This window comes from Cyprinodon tularosa, unplaced genomic scaffold (assembly GCF_016077235.1).
Source record: "Cyprinodon tularosa strain WSP-4 unplaced genomic scaffold, ASM1607723v1 ctg267, whole genome shotgun sequence".
Taxonomy (NCBI): domain Eukaryota; kingdom Metazoa; phylum Chordata; class Actinopteri; order Cyprinodontiformes; family Cyprinodontidae; genus Cyprinodon; species Cyprinodon tularosa.
In genome coordinates, this window is record NW_024038971.1 from 1,681,644 (window position 1) to 1,703,318 (window position 21,675).

The window sequence follows — 21,675 nt, forward strand, 5'->3', positions numbered from 1 at the left end:
TTACTTGTACATATTAATTTTATGCAGAATGATTATTGATAATAGTAGGTAAGTTCTGACAATAGAAAAGATGTTCGCCCCAGAACTTACATCTGAAAGAATTTTATCTACTATACCTTTTATCTAGGGAGCATGGATGTTTAAATATATGCATCTATCTGTTAGCAAAGGCTTTCAGAAAGTATATTTAGTCTCTATTTAGAAAATATGGATGTTTTGCTCGTTAATATTCCTGTTGGAACAGTGTAGACTGACCCTGAGGTTCTGGTGCCTATCCGCTTTCGGCCACCCCTCAGTGTACATTGGTTATTGCCACCCTTATAAAAAAAAATCTGGCTACTCCTCTGTTCCAACAGGAAAAATTAATGAGCAAAACATCCATATTTTCTAAAGAAACACAAACTATACTTTCCTACAGCCTTTGCTAACAAATAGACGCATATATTTAAACATCCATAATTTCTAGATAAAAGGTATAGTGGATAAAACCCTTTCAGTTTTGAGATCTGGGGCGTAAATCTTTTCCATTTTCATTACTTGCCTACTTGTATCAATAAATATTCTGCATAAAATTTATATTTACAAGCACAAATATCTACATAAATTGATTATTTGATAAGTTTTTATTAAAATTGTTATTTATCTTTGATTTCACTGAAGATTCCTAGACTTGCAGACACATAATTTTCTCTTTACCCCATATAACACCAAATCTAGTTCTGAAAAGAGCATGAATTATGTACTTTAATGTTTAGAATATTCCACTTGAGAGTATTTCTGCTGCCACCATCTGTATTGAGGGGAAAAAATGGTAGGAGTGGTCACAGCGGTGGCAAATAATTGACTAAGGCCCCCTATCTAGCTCTGCCCCTTATTACAACATTTTCTTTAAGCAACTAAGCCAGCATAGAACTGTTGTCGTTATAGTGAAGAAAAACTCTACCATATTTTAGAACCTCAATAAATTACCGTAGTTGAAGATGGTCCATTTTATTAACAGAATGAAATGTTATAATAAACACCTGGGGTTATTTACACCATTCACTATTAAATATCCACTAAAACATCACTTATTTTTTTCATTGTTTAAGTCATTCCAGTGGAATAAGATAAGTACCTGCGTCATTTACTGCTTAAGAAGAAGAACAATCTCTCAACTGCACAGCAGGAATGCCACACAAAGCTTTTCTATATTTCCCACCTTTAGCAGCAGTAGTCTGACAAATCATTCAAACATTATCAATATAGACAAATTTGAACAAATAAGGCCTGCATGTCTGATTTAGGATGTCAGGGCAAAAGTAGCTTTTGGTACCATAACCAATACAAGTTTGTTTTATGCTTGCAAAAATAAAATTTGTGCAAAATATAATAAATGTATGATTATTTAAAAGTTGGCTTGTTGTGTACGCATCTCTGGCTTTACCCTTGAAAAAATGTTACTTACATTTTCTCTGTCATCAATAACAAGCTTTTGGGAAAGGAGGTTTGTTGGATGGATTGTCCTGTCTGCAGTCCTGGACTCATCCTCATCTAATATTTGAGGGATGAGCTTTGTACCAAAGTGACCAATGTATACACATTTGCTTACCTGCAACTGGAAGTCAGTAGGGTACCCAAAAATTGTAATTTGGTAAGAGTAGCACTATTTCATCATGTTTGTATCCAATAAAAGTAAAAAATAGCATTTAATAAAGTCAGAGTAAAATGTATTTGGTTAAAGGCTACTCAAGTACAGAGTTACTGATTGCCTTCTACTCATGATCACAACACTGATTGAATATTTTACAAAATTATGTAAGTTTAAAAAAAATATTAAGTGATATAGAAATTCTGGTCTTTCAAAGAATAAGATAAAAATTAATATATAACATACAGTGATTGCACATTAAAATTTAGGTGGAATGAACACTGTTCAGGATAAATTTTTTGAGTTATAAAAATTACAGAATTAATATTTACGGTATGTAACAATAGATTAAATTACAGTATAAAGTTTCCAACCTCAGCCTCCAAATGACAAGACAGGCTCAGTAGAGGGAAAAAACTGAGCAAACGTCTGGTTGCCTTCCAATGAACTTTGTTTTTGTTGTTGCCATGACCCGGATGACTGAGAATTTACAATGGCTTTTAATCCATAAGCCTGCAGCATTAAAAAGAAGGAAGCGTGTCTCTCAGTGGTGCATTTTTGCGTAAAAAAAAAAAGGTCTGTTTTCATTAAATTAAGTTTCTCATAATGGATGGAGCAGGCAGAATTTTTTTTTTAAATAAGAGTGGTGATACTTTATCATTTTTTTACTCAAGTAAAAATAAACAGTACAACGCTGCAAAACTATTCATTCTTTTCTTTTTAAAATATTACTCAAGTAAATGTAACTAGTTATTACACACTTCTGAATGCATTAAATAATGTTTACTGCAAAAAAGTAATGCAACAGTTTTTGGCATTTACTTAATCATATTTAGTTACTTTAACACAATTGCTTCATGTTAGCAGGGTAGGATATAAAAGAATTGCGTTAAAGTAATTAAATATGATTAAGTAAATGCCAATGCAGTAGCAATATTTTTTTAGTTTATGACTAAGCTACTTAGCATTATATCTCATGGAATATGTAGCAGCCTTTAAGATATTAGACTATTGAGGTTGTGGACAGTTTCCTCCGATGCCTGTTGTGTGGTGTGCTTCTGCTCTGAGAAGGTTGCAAGTACCTGGTTCGATCCCCACAGCTTGGACCCTGGGTCCCTGAGCAAGACCCTCAACCCTCGATTGGTCCCCAGGCGCCGTGCAGTGGCAGCCCACTGCTCCCCAAGGCAGTGGGTTAAGATGCAGAAGTGAATTTTTCCATTGTGAGATAAATGATGTTCAGTTATTATTATTTAGTAAGCAGTGGCAAAATAACCTCAGCTTTGGAAGAGAACATTTCAAAAGTTTATAATAACCATAACACACCCACCCAACTTTTCTGCTCAATCCAAACATGCATTGTCCTCAGCTGTGTGATTCCAACTAATAAGAAATAATGTGTACTTTAAGTGAATAATTATTACCTGATAAGCATCGGTGGAAGAACATAAAGTATCAGCTGCATGTAAATTCAGCTAATTTGCAATCTCCCCTTTTTAATGCTTTATATTAGGTGGATTGTGACATTGTAAATCTGATCAAATGTGACTTTTAGCTCATTGCTCAAAATGTAGTTGAGTATACAGTTCTTCTCCTATTTAGGGGAAAATAAAATGCATTCATATGCAGCTGTGTAGCCAAATTAGTACGCTGGAACCCTCACCTCTTTCTAGAATTCCTGCCTGTAGGAATGAAAGACACGATGACATAGAGGATTTAAACATCTTATCATTGGTACCACAACATTTGGAAATGCTGCCAAAGCCGATTGTCTGATAATGTGAGCCCACATTCTGATGAATGATGTTTGTTAATGCAGGGCTGCTTGAGGAATCTGAAATCCCAGAACCACATTTTTCAAGCTCAGACATGAACATTTGGCTGCACGCTCCAAAAGTCCTGCAGATAATCAGGAAAGTTTAACTCAGGCTACATAGAAATAATCAAAACATCTTTAGTTTGGAGCAGCATTGTGTTTTTCTTTTTTAAAGTGAAAATTTTCTTATATATTTGGGCAAACCCAGAAACATCCTGACTAAAGCTGCTTTTTATTATTTAAAGTTGAATATTCTTTCTACTCTCATATCTCTGAACAACCTTCCTTCCTTACTTTAATGGTGACCTGCAGAGGGTCAAAGCTCAGATTTCAGAATTTGTCTCCAAAAGGCAAATTCAGCTAATCCTGCTTTTATGCAAGAGTGGCCCAAAGCCATTCCTAAATGAAAAATAAAATGAAAGTCTTGTTCGTGCAGCGTCATGTTGTGGGTATTCTGCATGTCAACGGGTTAAAGGAAGCTAGTTAGAGTTTATAAGAAAATAGGAACAGGATAGTCCTGAAAGAAAACCTGTTAGAAGCAAAACAATACTTCAGGTTAAAGTAGAAGTTCGCCTCCCAGCAGGACAAACAACCCCAAAAACAAAACCCATAATAGTGTGTATTCGATCAAACTTCTTTCTTGTGTTAGAATATTCCAGTAAAGTCAAGACTGGAATCCAGAGATTCAACAGCAATCTTTGACTTCTGTTTAGTAACTCTTTGATTGTAAATAATGAGTTAAATCTTGACAGTTGAACTCTTAGATTTGCCAGGAAGCTGAATGATGGAAAGAGAAAACCTGAAAAGGCTTTGTCCGTGGAAACTTAACTTTAATGTTATACATTTTGACACAAAGAGATCAGTTCATTGGTGCTTCATTTTCACTTTGCTTCTTGGGTTTTCTGAGGGGATCTTTTCCCGATGATAGATCAAGGAAATAAATGGCTGGCTCAGTGTTACCTTGCCACCTGTTGCTGGACATTGATCCTCCTCCCACAAGGTGTGCACTGATCCATTGATCTGCTTTGAGGTGCTGCCAGAAGGTGTGGTTGCTACTATTTACACTTACTTTGTTATGAGATGGTTTTCCCTTCAACCTGTGTTTGAGCTTGTATGTCTAAATAAAATGCATGCTGCACATTTATCTTTTTCTATGTATATTTGACTGTTTTCGTGAAAACAGGTAGATAACTCATTAATAGTTCATGTGCTCTTGGGACACTGTATATCCTATTTACAAAGAAGAAAGTCTTTCTTTGTTCACAGCTTGCTTTGTTACCAATACAGAGTCACATAATATGTTCAGTCCAGCCCACCAACCTCCTGATAACCCCCACTGCTTTGTTCTTACCTTGGCTTAAAGGTGCTGAAGTTGGGCTGCATTTGAAATAAAAAGGGGGGGCTATAAACACCACCAGTTGCTGCTTGTTTGGAATGGAGTGAGAATCATCATAGTCTACATCACCAGGTAAAATGTGCATAGATTCTTGATTTTGTTTAAATCTTTGCTAGATCATCAAATTAGACTTTAAAGTTAACCTTAAATCAATCAATTAAAGCAATCTTTATTTAAGGCAGATGTTAAAATTTGGGGGATATTAAGAGTATTAGTGGAAAGAGGATTATAAATAGAAAACAATGTAAGAAATAGAAATTCTGATGATAGAAACCTGTGTATTAAATATGTAGGCTAGACAGCTTTGTCATATTATGCATCAAGTTTCCCGTTCTTTCCAATTCTAAACTATTTGATAACTGAAGAAAATATTTCCTTCATTGTATTTTTCTCGTTAAATTGGAATGTATAAATGGTATTTCAGGCGCAGCTCAATTTATCTAAATCAATGGTTACCTCACAAACAGTACAATCACAGATACTGGCTGCTGTATTTTTCCTTGAAAACTAGCATATAACTTTAATCTACTTTTTGTTAAAACAGGCCATCAATACAGAGTTCTGTTTTGAAAGTCCACATCCAACATTGTTATTTCAAACCATGACTTCTATAAATCTTCACCACACAGAATTTCTCAGTTTCTTTTCTCAATACAGCAACTTCCTCTTTTTTATTACAGTTTCAGTTGTTTTTTCTAGAGGTAGCAGCAGACTTGGTTGAGAGAAAAGCTTTTTCGAAAGTGTTGTCGCACTCAATAAAGAGAAGTGAGACTAAAAAGGCATCATGGTTTGTCATATGTGTGTTCACAATGGCCTGTGTCCTCTGAGTTTGACTGCATTGTCTAGCCCTTAGGAGCTTACCACAGACTTTCCAAACATTTCATTTGGCTCTGCAGATTCTGAAAGACACCTGAAGTATTTGTAGTTTTGCATAAAAACTATACTTTCCAGAAAGTTCCCTTTTTTAAAGGATAGAAACCTTTAATATACAGTCAGAGCAATGGTTAATATCAAAAGGGATGGTGATGTTTAAATTGTGAACCTATTGTCCATAACTAAGATCAGTGCAAAGGGGATAGCAAATAAAAAAAATAAAAAGTGTTTACTATAATATAATGTAGTTAAAAACAAACAAAAAAATGTAAAAAAAAAAAAAAAAACTGGATCTGTTTTTCTTCCACTTAGCAGTTTTGCTCTTTATAATTGATAATAATGTCTTGAGCATTTGGGTAAATTGTAACATAAATTTCACTCTTATCACACCTCCATCAAAGAAAAACAACATTGCCATGGATGCAGTTCCTTATAGTCTTGGAACCTGCTCACTGGGAAATCTTTCAGATCACTTCCATTTACCTCCTATGCAAAATGAAATGCTGTTTTTGATTTATCTGACAGAGAAGACATAACCCCTTCCCATAAGTTGTGTGTTAAAAAATGAACCTTTTGATAGACTTTTTAAAATTAAACTGCTTTTCTGAAAACAGGATTTTATTTTGCAAATCCTTAAATTATAGATGCCTAGTAATGCACCTTCTAACTGTAACCTAATCATTTAGTATGCCATCCCCTGATCTCATCCTGGTGACCACTGTCTTTATGGCCTCCGTTATTACACTGACTTCTGCTGCCAGGACCACACATTGGCCCAAACCTCAGAACATCAACAAGCCTCCACAAACTGGGACCAGTGGTTTAGGTGGGGGAGGAAGGTTTGGACCGATAGCTACAAAAGCCCCCTCTCCTTCCAACAGCCTGCACACAGAAGGAGCAACTGGGATTATGACTGATGCATACTCCCTGTCCCCTACGGACAGCAGCACCTTCAACAGTAACACCTTCCCAGCTGAGTATCACACTGATGCGATGCCACCCCCTGGAAACACCCATGGGAATTATTCTTTTGACTATAATGAATGCTTCTTCAATGTCTGTGAGTGCTGCCGGCCCGAAAAAGGTCCCAAAGGGCCGACTGGAGAGAGAGGGCCACCAGGGCCGTCGGGGGAAAGTGGTCCCCCAGGTAAGGCTGGTGATTCATTTTAAGAAAATCCCTTTCTGGGGGCAAAAACAACACCCTTCTTCATTTTTGTTACGGTTGCCAGGGGAAAAAGGAGAAACAGGACCCCAGGGGCCTCCAGGACCAACTGGATTACCTGGGCTCAATGGATTAAATGGCAACAAAGGTAGGGCAATAATGAACAGAAATAGACTCTTATAGTTTTAGACAAGAAGTTTGCTTGTCACAAAATCCTGGTTTGTGTATAAAATATGTTTCTGCATTTCTTTCCACGAAACCCGCCACAGGTGAAAAGGGTGATCAAGGGCCGATGGGTCAACCAGGCTCTCATGGTATCCCAGGAAAACCTGGAGAGAAAGGTGTGTGAATTCTTTTAACCTCTTACACCCTAAGGGGGTATAAATAAATTTCTGCCTGACAAAAACACACAAAAGTAAATAACTTATAGCCTCAAAGCTATTAGATTTAAGAAGAAACTTTTGGTACGTCTGTAAAGGTAAGATGTCATAGAATGGTTTTCTGGTGTGAGCACCATTGTAGCTTTGACCCTGCCTGAAATATTAGGGACAAAATACAAAATATTTTGCATTTTTTGAACCTCGCCAAAATTTTCTTTGAAATAAACATTGCAAAACACTACCAAAATATTATTTATAGCACAAAAAAGTAGTACAGTCTTTCAAATCTAGATGTTGTGTAAAAATATACAAGATGTGGACTCAATCAGATGAATCATATTTATTTTAGAATGGTATTAGTGAGAAATTTCTTAGGCGGAGAGGCCATTTTGGCACACTTATCCATAAATGTCACCAAACTGTGCCAAATATGTTTTTTACATCAATACTGGGGGTTTGGTAAAATTACAAGGTCATGTAGCAGCTGGACCCGCCGGTGGGTCCGTAGGGTTCTAGGGGTTAAGATCACCTGTCAAAATAAGGACATGCTAATGCTTTTCATTTGGAAATAGAAAATGTCAGTAAAAACTCACGAAAACCCAAACATGCAACAAAATGAACACAAACTGGCCCATATTTAATGTTTAGAAAGAAGAATAAAATAGGCAGTAAGTATCAAACATGTCTACATACTGAATTTAACCAGAACCTTAAATTTAACAGGAACCTACATGACACTGCTCTGGTGCAAATCTGACCCTTTCTTTACATCTTGGTTGTGGGGATCTTATGCTGCATGATTTCATTTATTTCCCTTCATTTCTTTACATTTTTAATTTCTAAGATTTTTAAAAATACATTCATCTATTCATTGGACTATTTCTATTCCTTTAAATAGGTTGAGTTCCCCTTTCTGTTTTTTGGATCAAGTCCTAAATAAAAAAAAAATAAAAAATCCACCTTTGTTCCGTCTTCAAGTTCTTATTAAAAATATTTCACAAAATTCCCTTCTAACTTGTTTATATTCTCCCAGTATTAGATAACCTTGACCAATCGCTCTGTATATTATTGTGAGATTAAAGGCCATGGTGATTAAGTGCATTGCTTCTTACTTCTAAGGAAAACTGGACCTTTCAGCTGTTTCTGAAACTTTGTAAGAAAAGTCCAGCTTTTAGTTTTGTTTCCTTAGTCAAATAATCTTAGGAGGAGCCCAGTCATAGCTGGTTTATGATAAAGTAACCTTCTTCCCACTTCAGGATTAGCACTTGCGTAATTAGGTTGCAAAGGTATTAAATCAGGTGGTTTTGCACTGTAATGTGTAAAGAGCATTTTCTTAATAATGACACATTTCAGCTGGTTCTTTGCTTGTCTGCATTAGTTTTCCCCTAAAAACTCTTCAAAAGTTTTCAATCAAAACTACTGTGCAGAAAATTGGCTGCATTTTTCCCCTAAGTTAGATGATGCCTTTAATGACCATGCTAATTGGAGTGCAGCTGCCAGAGTCCACACCAACACCAGAAGGTTGGATCATACTGCACCATTTCTAAAGTCAGAGCACAGCCTTCCTGTTTAAGGGAGATAGATAATCTACAAATTGCTGAATGGTCTTTGACTGAATGATAATACTTTGCTTGATAATTATGAACTATGTAAATCCATTTGATCATCACAGACCAGTTTAGTATTGCCTGAAGGACCAGAACTGAAAAAGGCAAGGTAGCATTTATTTTCTACTCCCCTTGGCTCTGGAACAAAGATGTACAGAAACTGCTAATTCCTTTCAAGAAGCAAAAACATTACACACCTTTCAATCAAAGGAGCTCATTAATAAACTTTCAGCCCAGTTGCTAATGCATGAGATTAAAGCGAGGTGTTGTTTTATGTTATTATAATAATTTGACTTATTGAGCTCTGTTTTTGAGCAAAATTTAAATGGTGACTTCTTCACAGAACATTTCTGAGAATAAATAAAAAAACGTTTATTTTTTATTTCATTGTCTTTCCTTTGATCTCTTGTAAAGTTCTGTGGATTACTCCACAGTATTCTGTAGATAAAGTGTTCTTGTCTTTCTTCTCTTCTTCCATGTGTATTGCCTATTTTATTGCAGTTTATTGTGCATCATTTATAAACTGAATGTTTTTTTGTTTTTTTTATCTATTTGTATGTATGGTGGGAATTTCCAGTAATAAAAATCTCACTGGACAATCATGCATGTAGACAGTTTAAGTGTGTCCTATGGTACATAACATTTGATCATTTCTCTCCTATTTTTGAATAAACTCTCCCCTTGCTTTAGGTGATTTTGGCCCCAAAGGAGAAAAGGGTGAAAATGGGATCCATGGGCTGAAAGGAGACCCAGGAGAGAAAGGAGAGCTTGGCTACAATGGAACTAAAGGCACTGTTGGCCCCATGGGTCCCCCAGGACCAGCTGGGACAAAGGGTCAGAAAGGTGAACAGGGACGTCTGGGAGAGTGTTTACTTGGTGAGAGGGGGGAGAAAGGTGATGTTGGTGATCCTGGGCCCCCTGGTCCAAGAGGTGAGATGGGCCCTCCTGGAGCAAATGGGACTGACGGTGTAAAAGGGGAAAGGGGGGTACCAGGAGAGAAGGGAGACAGTGGTGCTAGAGGGCCTCCAGGTGCAAGGGGAATGGCAGGAATTAGGGGAGAGAGGGGCGCTAAAGGTGTACGTGGCCCTCGGGGCCCAAAAGGCAACCCAGGTGAGAGATTAGAGCCAATTCGCTCTGCTTTCAGTGTGGGTTTGTTCCCAAGCAGGTCATTTCCGCCTCCTGGACTGCCTGTGAAGTTTGATAAGATCTTTTATAATGGGGATGGGAACTGGGACCCAGCACTGCACAAGTTCAACGTCACTCACTCAGGAGTCTACCTGCTCACTTATCACATCACGGTGCGTAACCGACCCCTGCGGTTAGCCTTGGTGGTTAATGGGGTGCGGAAGGTGAGGTCACGAGATTCTCTTTACGGCCAGGACATTGATCAGGCTTCCAACCTTGTGCTGATTCAGCTCAGCGAGGGCGACCAGGTGTGGCTGGAGACTCTGAGAGACTGGAACGGGGTTTACTCCAGCAGTGAGGATGACAGCACCTTCTCTGGCTTCCTGATTTTTCCAGACTTAAATGTAAAACCAAACTCAATGAAAAATGATTGAATACATCTTCTATTGCTTTTTTTTTTTTGTTGCTAGCTTCTTTTCCAATTGCTGTATTTGTAGAAGCTGAACTCTTAGCTTGCATGATTCACTGTACTAGGGCATTGAGAGAAGAAGGATCGTCATTATATTGATTATCGTGCATTAAAATTACACTGCTTGAAAAAAAATTAATGTATGTATTTCCTTTATTTTAAAGCCAGTATTTATCTCATGAAGAAAATTAAAATTTTAGAAACACAATTTCAGTTCTTGAGACCATTAATATGCAACATCAACTATGTTACCACTAGAGGGCATAATATGCTTAATGTTTGCACAAAATCTACTGGTGCCATAATGTAGCTTTGCATTTGTGTTAAGGAATTGAAACATGTTGCAGAGACTAGAAACACAATATGTTTATCTTTGATATCAGCCTACAGTCTAGCTAATATAAAGATTATATTTATGAAAATAAGATAGGATCACGTGCAGATAGAAGAAGGTCAAAAATCCAATCTTAAAGATAAAACCGCTTACAGAACTCTACAGAATTCACATAATAAAGGTTTTGTTTGAATTTTTCTGGACTGTGGAAGATCTCCTCTGACTGACTCAAACTAGTTTAATCCACATTTCCTTAACTGACTTAAAGACATTAGTGTTACCATCAATAAACTGCTTGCTGGGTCTTCTAATAACTTGTATGGTCTAAAAAACATTCATAAGGATTTACAGGGATGTTGAAAAAGTAAATTACATGGTAATTCTGTAAAATCAGTGAATTCTGTGGACAATGCATTGAATACTGTTAATCGTAATGAATGGTTTTAAACATTAAAGGTTATGTGTGTGTGTGTGTGTGTGTGTGTGTGTGTGTGTGGGGGTGTGCGTGTGTGTGTGTGTTGTGTGTGTGGAATACTTGTTTTTAATACACTGTAGGGTCCATTTTCTAGAAAAACAGCACATTAGGGGGACCGACTGCTCTTTGTGGCAGGTCAGATGCCTAGACCCCACGAGGGGAAACGCTGTTTTTGGTCAGGGTCACAATTAGGAATAAGGTTTAAATAGATTTTAGGTAGGGGTTAGGGTCACGTCTGAACCTGTAATAGTTAGGTTTGGAGTGAGGGACACGGTTAGGCTGTAGAAATTAATGGAATTAAAGGTATAGTGGAGGATTTTCCTAAATCTTTTAAAAGACCAGTTTGGTCTTTTAAAAGATGCACATCAGAGAGGGAACTCCTATTAAACACCTGCGAGAGCATGCACAGTGCCCATTTCTCCTCAAGGATGTACGGGTACGAAATGATAAGACGGTCGCTCGGATGGATCTAACCTCACCCATATTTATATATGAAAAGGTTATATATAAGTATGGCGTATGCATATTTATATTAAAAAAAAAATACTGCTATATTTAAAAAAAATCACGAAATGCTTGAATGTGTGTGCGTGCTGCAGTGGAAATGTGGACATATTTGGGTAAATAAGGATCTGTGGCCACCATATAACTACTAACGATGCAAATTACAAATTAAATAAAATTATCTTCCCTTAAAGAGTTAAAATATAGAGGTAGATAACTTGCTAGCAGTGATGTGAAATGGATTTCTCCAAACAGAATGGCAAACTTTACCTGTCGATTAGAAACTTTGCAACCGTGGCATCAGTGGGAAGCCTGACCTGTGCTTCCGTGTACGCCATTGTGTGAAAGAATCTCCCAGAAACACTCGGGTCTTGTTTCTCTCTTCAGAGGCCTTTCTTTTCTTCTCATACACTTCGTAGACGCTTTTTCTTTTACTATGCATGGCCATTTTCAAAGAACCGCGGTGAGAAACGTGAGCATCAATGAATGGCTGAAACCAAATCTCAGCAAATAAAAGTGCACATGCGCAGAAAAAGACAGCTAATTGGCGACGAGCACGTAGGACAGCCTTACATAAACGCATCATTAGAATGATTGACAATTAGGTGGACCACTTATTTAGATGATCCACCCGGAAAAAGAACAATCTTCATTATACCTTTAATTAATCTATGGAAGTCAGTGGAAAGGCCCCATACAGTAAGTGAGACAAGTTGGGGTGTGTTTGTGTGTATAGGAGCTTGATATATTTTTTCAAAAATAAAGCATAATATTAAAGCACTTTACTGCACCTTAACTCATAGTTACATGTATTTAAATTACAAACATTTGCCAGTTAAATTCTGTAAATTATTGTATGTATGTAAAGTGATAAAAATGAAGGAAAAGATGCCTGCAGGTTAGGGTAGCGAATTAAACATTCTGCTATCATTTTAATTCAGGAGTGTGGAGTTTTCATTTTTATCTGTATCTTTGCAAATGAAGCACTACCAAATTCCACTGATTGATGAATGAAAAACAAAACACAAGTATAGACGTCTTTAACTAACCGGACGTGAGAGCCTCAAAAATAAATTAAATGTACATACAAAAAAAAAAGAAGAAAATGAATCTTTTAATTTCCTGGATCTTTTGAAAGTCTAACATAATTTACAAAGTATTGTTCTGAAGTAATATGACACTTTTTGATTAGATGCAAAATTTATTATTAAATATTAATTATTAATGATATATTACATACAGTTTGCCAGTCCAATACATCTAAAACAGTAGAGCCACATCTACAAGTTTTATTTTCTTCAGATTATCTCTATTTTTGAGATGGAGTCTAATTATTAGTGGTATAATGCCAAAGAAGACGGTGCACATGAACACATACGTACTACAAAATGACATAAAGATGAAAACATAAAAGGATGCAATATTTAAAATAATTTTATTCAGTTCAATTCAAATAAATAATACTTTATTAATCCCAAAGGGAAATTAAATATTGGAGTTACTCATAACTAAAATAATAAGGTGTTGTTGGTGCATTAAAGTTCTCTTAAAAAAGAATATCAGAGGCAAGCTAGCAGAGCTGCTTCTACGTTCAACCACCTAGAGCAGCTCAATTCTGGAAAATATATTATATTATATGTACAACATTTTAATGATATTTATGTCTTTAATAAAGTCACAAAAGGCATCAATGTTCATGATCTGTGGATGGATTGGAATAAAGATTAGTAAATAGAAATATGTCTATTTTTTAGTCCAGTTAAAGACATTTTACGAGTTTTTTATAAAATGGGAGCAAAATTAGTTAATTCCTTCAAAAACATTTGTCTCACTTACCCAAAACAGAATTGACAAAGAATATCTTTCTTTAATGCCACATATCTAATGAGGAGCATTCTGTTTTAATTAAGAGTTCCTTATAATTAGTAGAACAGCATTTGTACACATTAATGTAAATAAGACAGAAATAACAATGATACCTGTTTAAGAGAAACGCTCATGACATCTCCATCCTCTGCTAAAGGACCCAAGGTGTTTGTCAAATTTCCATCCTATGTTTGCTGCTGCTTATGGTGATTGTGCTATATTTGTGTCTGTTTGTCGAAATGTTATTTTGCTTGTTTGCTTAAGCAAACACACACACACGCCCAGTGGCAGAAATGTGTGCAAGTGTCTAAGTGCGTTTGTACATTTATGTATTTTCAACTATTCGATGTGAAAATATAAATAACTACCTTGGCGGTGTGTGCAGTGTAATCTGTTCCCAGCAGGCTGGATTCCCACTGTGAGAAAGACAGTATATTGTTCCTGCAGCACCACAGATAACAACTCATTAGCATACTGAATCATTTGGCTGCAAGAGCCACTCTGCCACCCATCTGCACAGAGCTGATAAACGTACACACATACACACTCATATACATGGCTCACACCAACAGATCCATGGAAATCAGACACATACACACCATCCAGCGCTCATACACATAAAAACACATAAACATGCACTCTCACACATCCTTTCCCTCCCTGGCTTTCAATCCCTCATATACTCCCTCTATCCTTCCCTTTTGTGTGGCTGCGCCTTTTCTGAGAGTCAGGAAAACTGAAGCAGGTAAACGTTTGGCAGGCATTAACCTAGAGTGCCCCTCAGTGGAGTTGCAGCTAAGCCAGAGTGAAGCACAGGAGAGGTCTCCAAACACCTGGATGTCTCTGATGCTCTCTGGAAGCAATTATAGCCTTTGGAATTGTCTGAGTGCGCTGCATTGAGGTAGTAGTTGGTAAGACGGCCCGTCGAACAAAGTTAAAATAAACTTCACATGAAGAGACATATATTTATTTTTATTTTGGGGTGGGGGGGGTTCTTAATAAAAGACAACTTAGCGAAGCCATGGAGAATTTTCCATGGCTCTAGAGACTTATTTACGGCTAGTGAATTCTTGATGTTAAAGCCTGTTTTAACAAAAATGCAGACACAACAATGGTCAAACGAGTGCAGTATAGGCTGTAAAAACCACTTTCACAATGGCAGGATATCCTGCAGGTCAGCAAGCCATGGTAACCTCCACAGGAAGTTGTCACTTGTTGGAGGTGGAAGTGAGGGTTGCAGCGCCCACTGAGGGAGTTTCTCAAAGGAGGTGGTGGTTTTTAACTTAAAACTATGCCCAGATAAGGCGGGAAAAAGATGCTTGGCATTACATTACAAAAAAGAATTTATCTTTTACAGCTGTATTATTAAAAAACCTAACAGATGATGAATACACATCAGTTCTCAAACAGAATAGATAGAGTGTTCATATAGAGTGATCATAACTCATATAATCACACTTCAAATAATTAGAACTCTAGTGAGTTTTATCAAACCTAACTACATTAACATGATGTTACAATTAACTGAACTGTTAATTAAGACGGAAATTAATTGACTCTGAATGGTGTTTAAGAGAAATAAGTTATAAAAACTAAAAACAACCTAAATGAATATAATAGAATTTGTCTGAAGTGTATCTAAAAATGTGAATAGAATTTAACCAAACTAAATGGAAACTAATTAAATGAAATCGAATTTTCTTATAACATTAAATTTTTAAAAAATTTGACTTGTTGAACTTAACTGAAATTAATTGTGTTGAGCTATACTGAACTAAACTAAATTGATTTTGATCAAATTTACCTGGCCTGAATTGAACTGCGTTGAATGGAAATAATTTTAACTGAATTTAATCCAACTATACTCCAATTAGTTTGATCACAATTAACTAAATTCAATTGAACTCAGTTGGATTACGTTGAACTGAAATAAACTGAATTGAACCTAGTTGACCTAATCAAAACAGAATTGAAGAAAATCAAAATGAAGCAAACCGAACTGATATCTAATGAAGTGGAATAAAATTGAAACAGAATTAAATTACAATGGATATAAACCACAGAAAAATTCATTCTTCCGCTGCATATTTTATTCTGTTTTTGTATAAAATCCATCCCTTTAACATTGTATATATTTATAGGTACAGCTATCATACAACAAATATGTCATTACCAAACGTACAATGTTCCTTTATTGTTATTCATAAAATACCAAAGGTACCAAGATAAGCTACCAGGTTCTGCTACAAAAGCAGAATAACCAACAGCAGTGAGCAATACTTAACTTCCAGAAAACTGCTGGTGTTCTTGTTATATTAATACTGCAAGGTAGTGGAGAATAGGATGGGGGTGGGGTGAAGGGGGGTAGTAGGTGTGGTGGGAGTGTACATGTACACATGTAATACTGAAACAAAGGGACTTATTTGTGTACCTTGCTAAACTACATTTGCATTATAGTTTAAAAAAAACATGAAAACATTCATATCAAAACGACTTCATGAGTCACCTCAAGATTTCATCTGACCCACGTTTTGTACACTTTAAGAGCACTGTCTATATTGTACCTCCACAACAATTTCAAATACATGGGTTTTTGATGTTATTTTACACAAAGTGTAATTGGTTAACAGTCTGTTAAAATATTTTGTATGATTTTCTAATCATACAGTCTAATGTGACTGAAGTGGTACCACATTTGATGCACTTTCATCCTCCTGTAATAGTTTTACATTGATGTCTACATTTCCTGTTTTCCCCTGTTTTCTTAAATCTTGTCACTTAAAAGACATTTTCGATGACAAACCTATTAACAAACCCGCTATGTTACATCGGAAACCTCGTCGCGAGGAAGTCATTCTCATTACAATGCGCAGTGGAAATATATACAATTTACAATACATACGTAAACTAGATCAGACGAACTGGACTGTAACAGCTTCTAGTAAATGTATTTTATCATTATTTTTCTTTCCAATGAAAGTGGTTCCACTTTCACTTTGAAGTTTATGTCTTGGCATTTTAGGTCAGGTTTCCTGCAGAATTTTTTAAACGAAGTGGTTCTATACCAAATGCATTGTTTTGTAATCAACGGTGATTGCAGGCTTAGCACACAATTAACTCCTTACTGAACATCTCCTAAATGATGGGTGCTTGATTTAAGATATTTCTTTGCCTCATAAATTTTTTTTCTATGCTTTCATTTCACACAGTGTCTTTGGAACTTCCAACATGTAGAAATGTATAGTCTTAGAGTCGGCTAAGAGCATGAAACATGCAGAATTTACAAGTGGATCAAATTAAACTACGATATTTAACTGTATTGTCTCAGGTGCATGTTTCACTTTCTATGTTTAAGACAATTCTTCCTTAACCGATTACTTCAAGATAAAGGGTTTTAAGGAAATCTACTCTTCACATGGTCTGTAGTTGCTTTTATTTAGTCTTTGACGTCATAAATATGATCTCCTAGTGTAAGCATCATCGTCGGCTGGAACCATCTAATGGCCGTCCATTACGCCTCAGATCCCTAGTTGCCAGATGCAGTGAGGGTCCGCGGGAGGCTGTTAGAGTCCTTGTTGCTGGAGGTGAGTCCTGGTCCTCCATGAAGCTCTCGGGACTCCCCTCAGCATCGCCATCAGGTAGGCTACCACAGCTGGAACCTGGTGACATCGTCTCCAGAAGATCATCCCTTACTAGGTCCACCGCTGTTTCTTGGTGTGGAGCACCCTGAGGGCCTCCCTCATGGGTCGGAACACCAACCAGCAGGCCTGTGTCCCCATCAGTTGTGCTGCCGACATTTCTTCCCCCGTCCTGGTCTTCCAAAAGGTTAGAGAGGAAGCTGATGTACTTCATAGCAAGTCTCAGAATCTCATTTTTGCTCAGTTTCTTGTCCGGAGGGTGAGTGGGGATGAGTTTGCGGAGCTCTGCAAATGCACCGTTTACATTCTGTTGCCGCCAACGCTCACGGCTGTTTGTGAAGATGCGACGCACAATCTTTGGCTGGCCAGCTGACATGGAAAGGACATGGAAAGACAAAAGAAGACAGAAATGAATGGTGTAGGTTAACATGGCAGTAAAACTAAAATAAAACACAATATGAGATTGTTACTAAATTTTTGTCTTTATTTTAAAATGGCACATCTTCAAAAGAGTAGAGAATTAAAGCAGCAAAAAAGGTGCACAACACTTATGAGAAAAAACAAACCAAGACAACCCAAAATTTGTAAATCTGTCCTCAATACATCCAAAGATTTTCAAATATATAAGAAATCCCTCATTTAGCTCAACAAAAATTAAGGGTAAATGGCATTTAAACTCATTTTGTACTCTAAATTTAATGAGTATTTATTTATTAAGATACACTAATGTGGTGAAATAAAAAAAAACATTTTTTCATAAAAATCGCAAATTTATCCTGGCTATTGTGAGTTCTAAAAAATAAAATTAATTCTTAATTTTGTTTACATTTCAACATTAAGTGAATTAGTGAGAGTGTGTTAACTTTGCATATAAATAGTCACTGTTCAGCATGGTCAGAGTTTAAATATAAGAACTAATTTAATTTGCCTGCACAACTCTCAAGGGTTAAATATGTTTGGATTATTTCAAAATCTATGAATAATTTTGACACACCGAAATGCTTTTTGTAAATGGGTAGAAAAAATTATCTGAAACTCCCTTTTTAAAATAATATTTATTAAACTGTCCTAAATGCAGAGATTTTTTTTAAAATACAAAACCTATTATTGTAGCCAAACTTCAAGCTTCATGTTTGAATGGCTGGGAGTGTGTGTTTACGTTGTTTGTATAAGACACAATAATAATCTTCATGTGGGTAAAACAATTTTTTTTTAATCAGCTTCAGTTATCAGAAATTGCAGATAGAAATCCACCACATGTGCAACTAAGGATTTCAGGATGAAAGAATCGTCTGCTTTTGCTTGTCAGAGTGTAGGAAATAACTGTGTTTATGGGAGTTCTAACCTCATCATTTAATCTATTAAGTTTGTATTAAGATAGATCAACCTGAATGCTTCTCTAAAGGTAAAATAAAAAAAGTAAAACTTCAACTATTGAGTGCCAAGCTCTCAAAAGTAAACATAGATGTTTAAAAAATACAGAGACACAGATTTCTTTTTTCCTGCCATACCTCATGGAATGTACTTTGGGAGGATGTGTTAATCCCTTTCTTCAATCCCTCTCTCTATATATATATTTTAATACACACTAAAAAAGCTTTGCAGGTAGTCTTATTATTCCACCCCAAATAGAAGTGTCTTTTTGGTTATTGTTGCTCTTGGAACACACCCAGGTTATCTTAATCCTTCAGCCCACTCTGCACTAAAACCTTGGCATGGAGGCAGCAGCACCCCAATTCTCCTCCCTTTTATGACAGTGCGTGGGCACCACTGGAAATAATGTTTCAAATGTACTCCAAATTTACCTTATAATGGGTAATTTTATTGATATTCCAGGTAGAAATGTGCTCTGTGAGGAAGAATTGCTATTCTTATTCAACTCATTTTTTCCCCTTTGCAGTGCATCTTCTGCAGACTGGGAACAGTAGGCCTATACGTCCATGTCAGTGGAGGAATGACAATGGAGATGAGGGAGAGACACTTAGAGGGGGAGGGACTGTACTGGCAGAAGGAGCACACAGCAGAAGTGCATCTTACCATACTTATAAAGATCTAAAATGCGCCTACCCTCGTCGAGTTCAACCTCATAAGGCGCCGGGCGGCGCTTTACCCTGTTGCTGGGGTACATGCTGTACTGCTCTGACTCTCCTCCAAGACTACAAAAAATAAAAAAGATAAAAAAGGAAAAGAGGGGAAAAAATATATACAGATCAATGAGATATAAGAGATAAACATCGTTGCATCACTTACAACTTTTAATACATTGATGAACAAAGATATAAATTGATGCACAGCTTTTTTCTCATTTAACATATTTCTGAACAACTTTACATCCATAATTCAGAGATATTACGTGGAGATAAAATAGCAGTTTTTTCTGGTTTCATTAGTACCTGTTGATGGCGGCAAGAGGCTGCGCCAGGTTGTAGAGCATCGCCCGGGCCGGGACAGGGAACGCGTTTGGGCTCAGCTGGACCATTCGAGCGTTGTCTCGATGCGGCGGCGGCAATGGCAGCGGTGGAGGTCTGCGGAGTTCCGTGATCGGCACGAAATGGCTCTCCGTCCTCTGCTCTAGCGCTTTTATAGCGTCCCTCCTGGAGAGCTCGATCACCGGTACTTCCCTTTTCAGGTCAAGGGCGTTGAGAGAGGCAGTTTCCCTGGCAACGCCGTTGATGATGATGCTGATGCTGGACCCGTTGCTCGAGTTCTGCAGCGGAACGTCATCCGTCTCCTCAGCCCCTTTGAAGCTCCCTCCCCTCTCCTTCTCGTCCGCCTGCTCCTCCTCTTCCTCTTCCTCCTCCTCATCTCCCTCCTCCCCCCTTTCTCTCACCGGCTCCTCTTCCTCCTTGTATCCGTTGTGTCTAGAGATGATGGCCGAGTCTTCTCGCTTTCCAGGACCGGATCCTGCGTCGGGACTTCCAGGACAAAGCTCCTGCTCCCGTTTTTCCATCATTTTTACACCGTGACCCTTTTTAAACTCCCACAAAATCCTAAAGAAAACATTTCCTTAATTAATCGTCTAAACATATCACAATTTCTCACCAATTTATTTTTTCCGTCCTTAGAAATACAAGTTATTGATTAATATTAATCTAACAGCGCTTTCACAATCAAACAGATATTAATATCTAATGCAAAATTAAAACTATAGGCAGATCAATGCAAAACAAACAAAAAACCCGTCCAAAATATCGTTGCACTGTAGGTATTGTTTTATCTTTTTGTTTAACCAGTTAAGCTCGCTTTTTTAGATGTTTTTTTTTTTTATTTAATATCCAATTCTCAGCTAATCGAATAACCAAAGCGATAGAAATAAAAATGCCTTCAGGATTATAATTCTACCTTCATCTTAAAAATGCCTACTTTTTATTAGAATATACAACTATTTTTCAGAGCTAAATATATTCCCAATAAGATGAAGGTTGTTCAGGTATTTTTTTTCCACGACAGGCTACCAAGTTATCCTTAATTATTCCTAATTTAATGTTTGCTTAACAGTAATGTAGTCCACTATAGCAAATGTCTTTTTTCTCTTTGTGTTTAAATCACGTTTTATTATAATTCGCGTTTTATAAACCAAAAATTAGATGTAGCTCTTTATTTGTATAGGAGAATTAATTTCTTTTGCCATAGACACGGTCTCTATTTATGCATAAAAATAAGGTATATTTTCTCAGATTTTCTTCTAATATAGTCCATCGATTGGATCGGATTGTTGGTTTGTTTGTATTGTTTTTTCTAAACAGAAATAAGAAATTATTTGTAGATGTATTTTCTCTGGGAGAGTCATAATGCTATTATTGCTACAACGGATATTTGGAGTTTAATACTCAATTTTTCACCCACTTTATATCAGCTTTAGGTGTCCTAGGTATAATAAAACGGAATAAAACGCTGCAAATGTTAAAAAAACAAACACCGAACAGAGGATAATAGTCGCGTTTTTTTCTTATTTCGGGGATTTCTTCTGCAGGCCTCGCATCCGTTTCTCTCTATACAGCCTCGACCCGGTCGGACAATATTAGAAAGTACAGAGGAAACATTTAGAGCATTAGAGCAATAAAATACACCCGATGCCATGGCTACCGCGACAACAGGAGCGACGCAAGCGGCGGTTTAAACATGGAGAGGGATTCCTTACCGTTTCAGCCGTGTTGTTGATGTTACTGTGTAAGTGGAGCCATTTTGTGAGCGGGTCATCCATGTCTGAGGTTTTTCTTTTTTTTCCTACCAGTTGTGGAGCAGTATGCGTGTGTGTGTGTGTGTGTGTGTGTGTGTGTGCGTGTGTGTGAGTTAGAGAGAGAGAGAGAGTTATTCCCCGCCGCATCCAGTGCGCTCCCTCTCTGTATGGGGAGCGGAACACAGGCCGCAATGTGGCCGAGTGAGATAAGCGCACGGCAGCG

At 37.1% G+C, this 21,675-nt stretch overlaps 2 protein-coding genes across 4 annotated transcripts; one reads left to right on the top strand and one right to left on the bottom strand.

Annotated features, from left to right (window-relative positions):
- Positions 1 to 4,755: 4,755 nt before the first annotated feature.
- otol1a (otolin 1a) lies at positions 4,756 to 10,590 on the top strand. 2 transcript variants are annotated; one of them, XM_038289250.1, is made up of 5 exons: positions 4,756 to 4,911; positions 6,399 to 6,859; positions 6,933 to 7,022; positions 7,144 to 7,215; positions 9,552 to 10,590. In XM_038289250.1, the coding sequence occupies exons 2-5, from the start codon at positions 6,400 to 6,402 to the stop codon at positions 10,418 to 10,420; spliced, it is 1,491 nt and encodes a 496-aa protein (XP_038145178.1). In that variant the 5' UTR covers positions 4,756 to 4,911; position 6,399; the 3' UTR covers positions 10,421 to 10,590. The 2 variants fall into 2 exon arrangements, with proteins under 2 accessions (XP_038145178.1, XP_038145179.1); XM_038289251.1 differs by having other exon boundaries at positions 4,768 to 4,911; positions 6,474 to 6,859.
- A 5,112-nt stretch (positions 10,591 to 15,702) lies between these two features.
- On the bottom strand, positions 15,703 to 21,558 carry tal1 (T-cell acute lymphocytic leukemia 1). Of its 2 annotated transcripts, none has more exons than XM_038289338.1 (4): positions 21,414 to 21,558; positions 19,666 to 20,262; positions 19,340 to 19,428; positions 15,703 to 17,641 (listed from the first exon to the last, which is right to left on the bottom strand). In XM_038289338.1, exons 1-4 carry the CDS (start codon positions 21,470 to 21,472, stop codon positions 17,112 to 17,114), a joined length of 1,275 nt encoding a protein of 424 aa, XP_038145266.1. In that variant the 5' UTR covers positions 21,473 to 21,558; the 3' UTR covers positions 15,703 to 17,111. The 2 variants fall into 2 exon arrangements, with proteins under 2 accessions (XP_038145266.1, XP_038145265.1); XM_038289337.1 differs by having other exon boundaries at positions 19,310 to 19,428.
- Between the last annotated feature and the right edge of the window lie 117 nt (positions 21,559 to 21,675).

Excerpts from the sequence above, each read along its gene's own strand:
- otol1a (XM_038289250.1), top strand. The coding sequence starts at position 6,400 with ATGCCATCCCCTGATCTCATCCTGGTGACCACTGTCTTTATGGCCTCC. Across the intron at positions 6,860-6,932 it reads GGGGGAAAGTGGTCCCCCAG|GGTTGCCAGGGGAAAAAGGA; the intron begins GTAAGGCTGGTG and ends CATTTTTGTTAC. Across the intron at positions 7,023-7,143 it reads TGGATTAAATGGCAACAAAG|GTGAAAAGGGTGATCAAGGG; the intron begins GTAGGGCAATAA and ends AACCCGCCACAG.
- tal1 (XM_038289337.1), bottom strand. The coding sequence starts at position 21,472 with ATGACCCGCTCACAAAATGGCTCCACTTACACAGTAACATCAACAACA. Across the intron at positions 19,429-19,665 it reads CCTCTTGCCGCCATCAACAG|TCTTGGAGGAGAGTCAGAGC; the intron begins GTACTAATGAAA and ends TATTTTTTGTAG. Across the intron at positions 17,642-19,309 it reads TTTAGATCTTTATAAGTATG|CTGGCCAGCCAAAGATTGTG; the intron begins GTAAGATGCACT and ends TTTCCATGTCAG.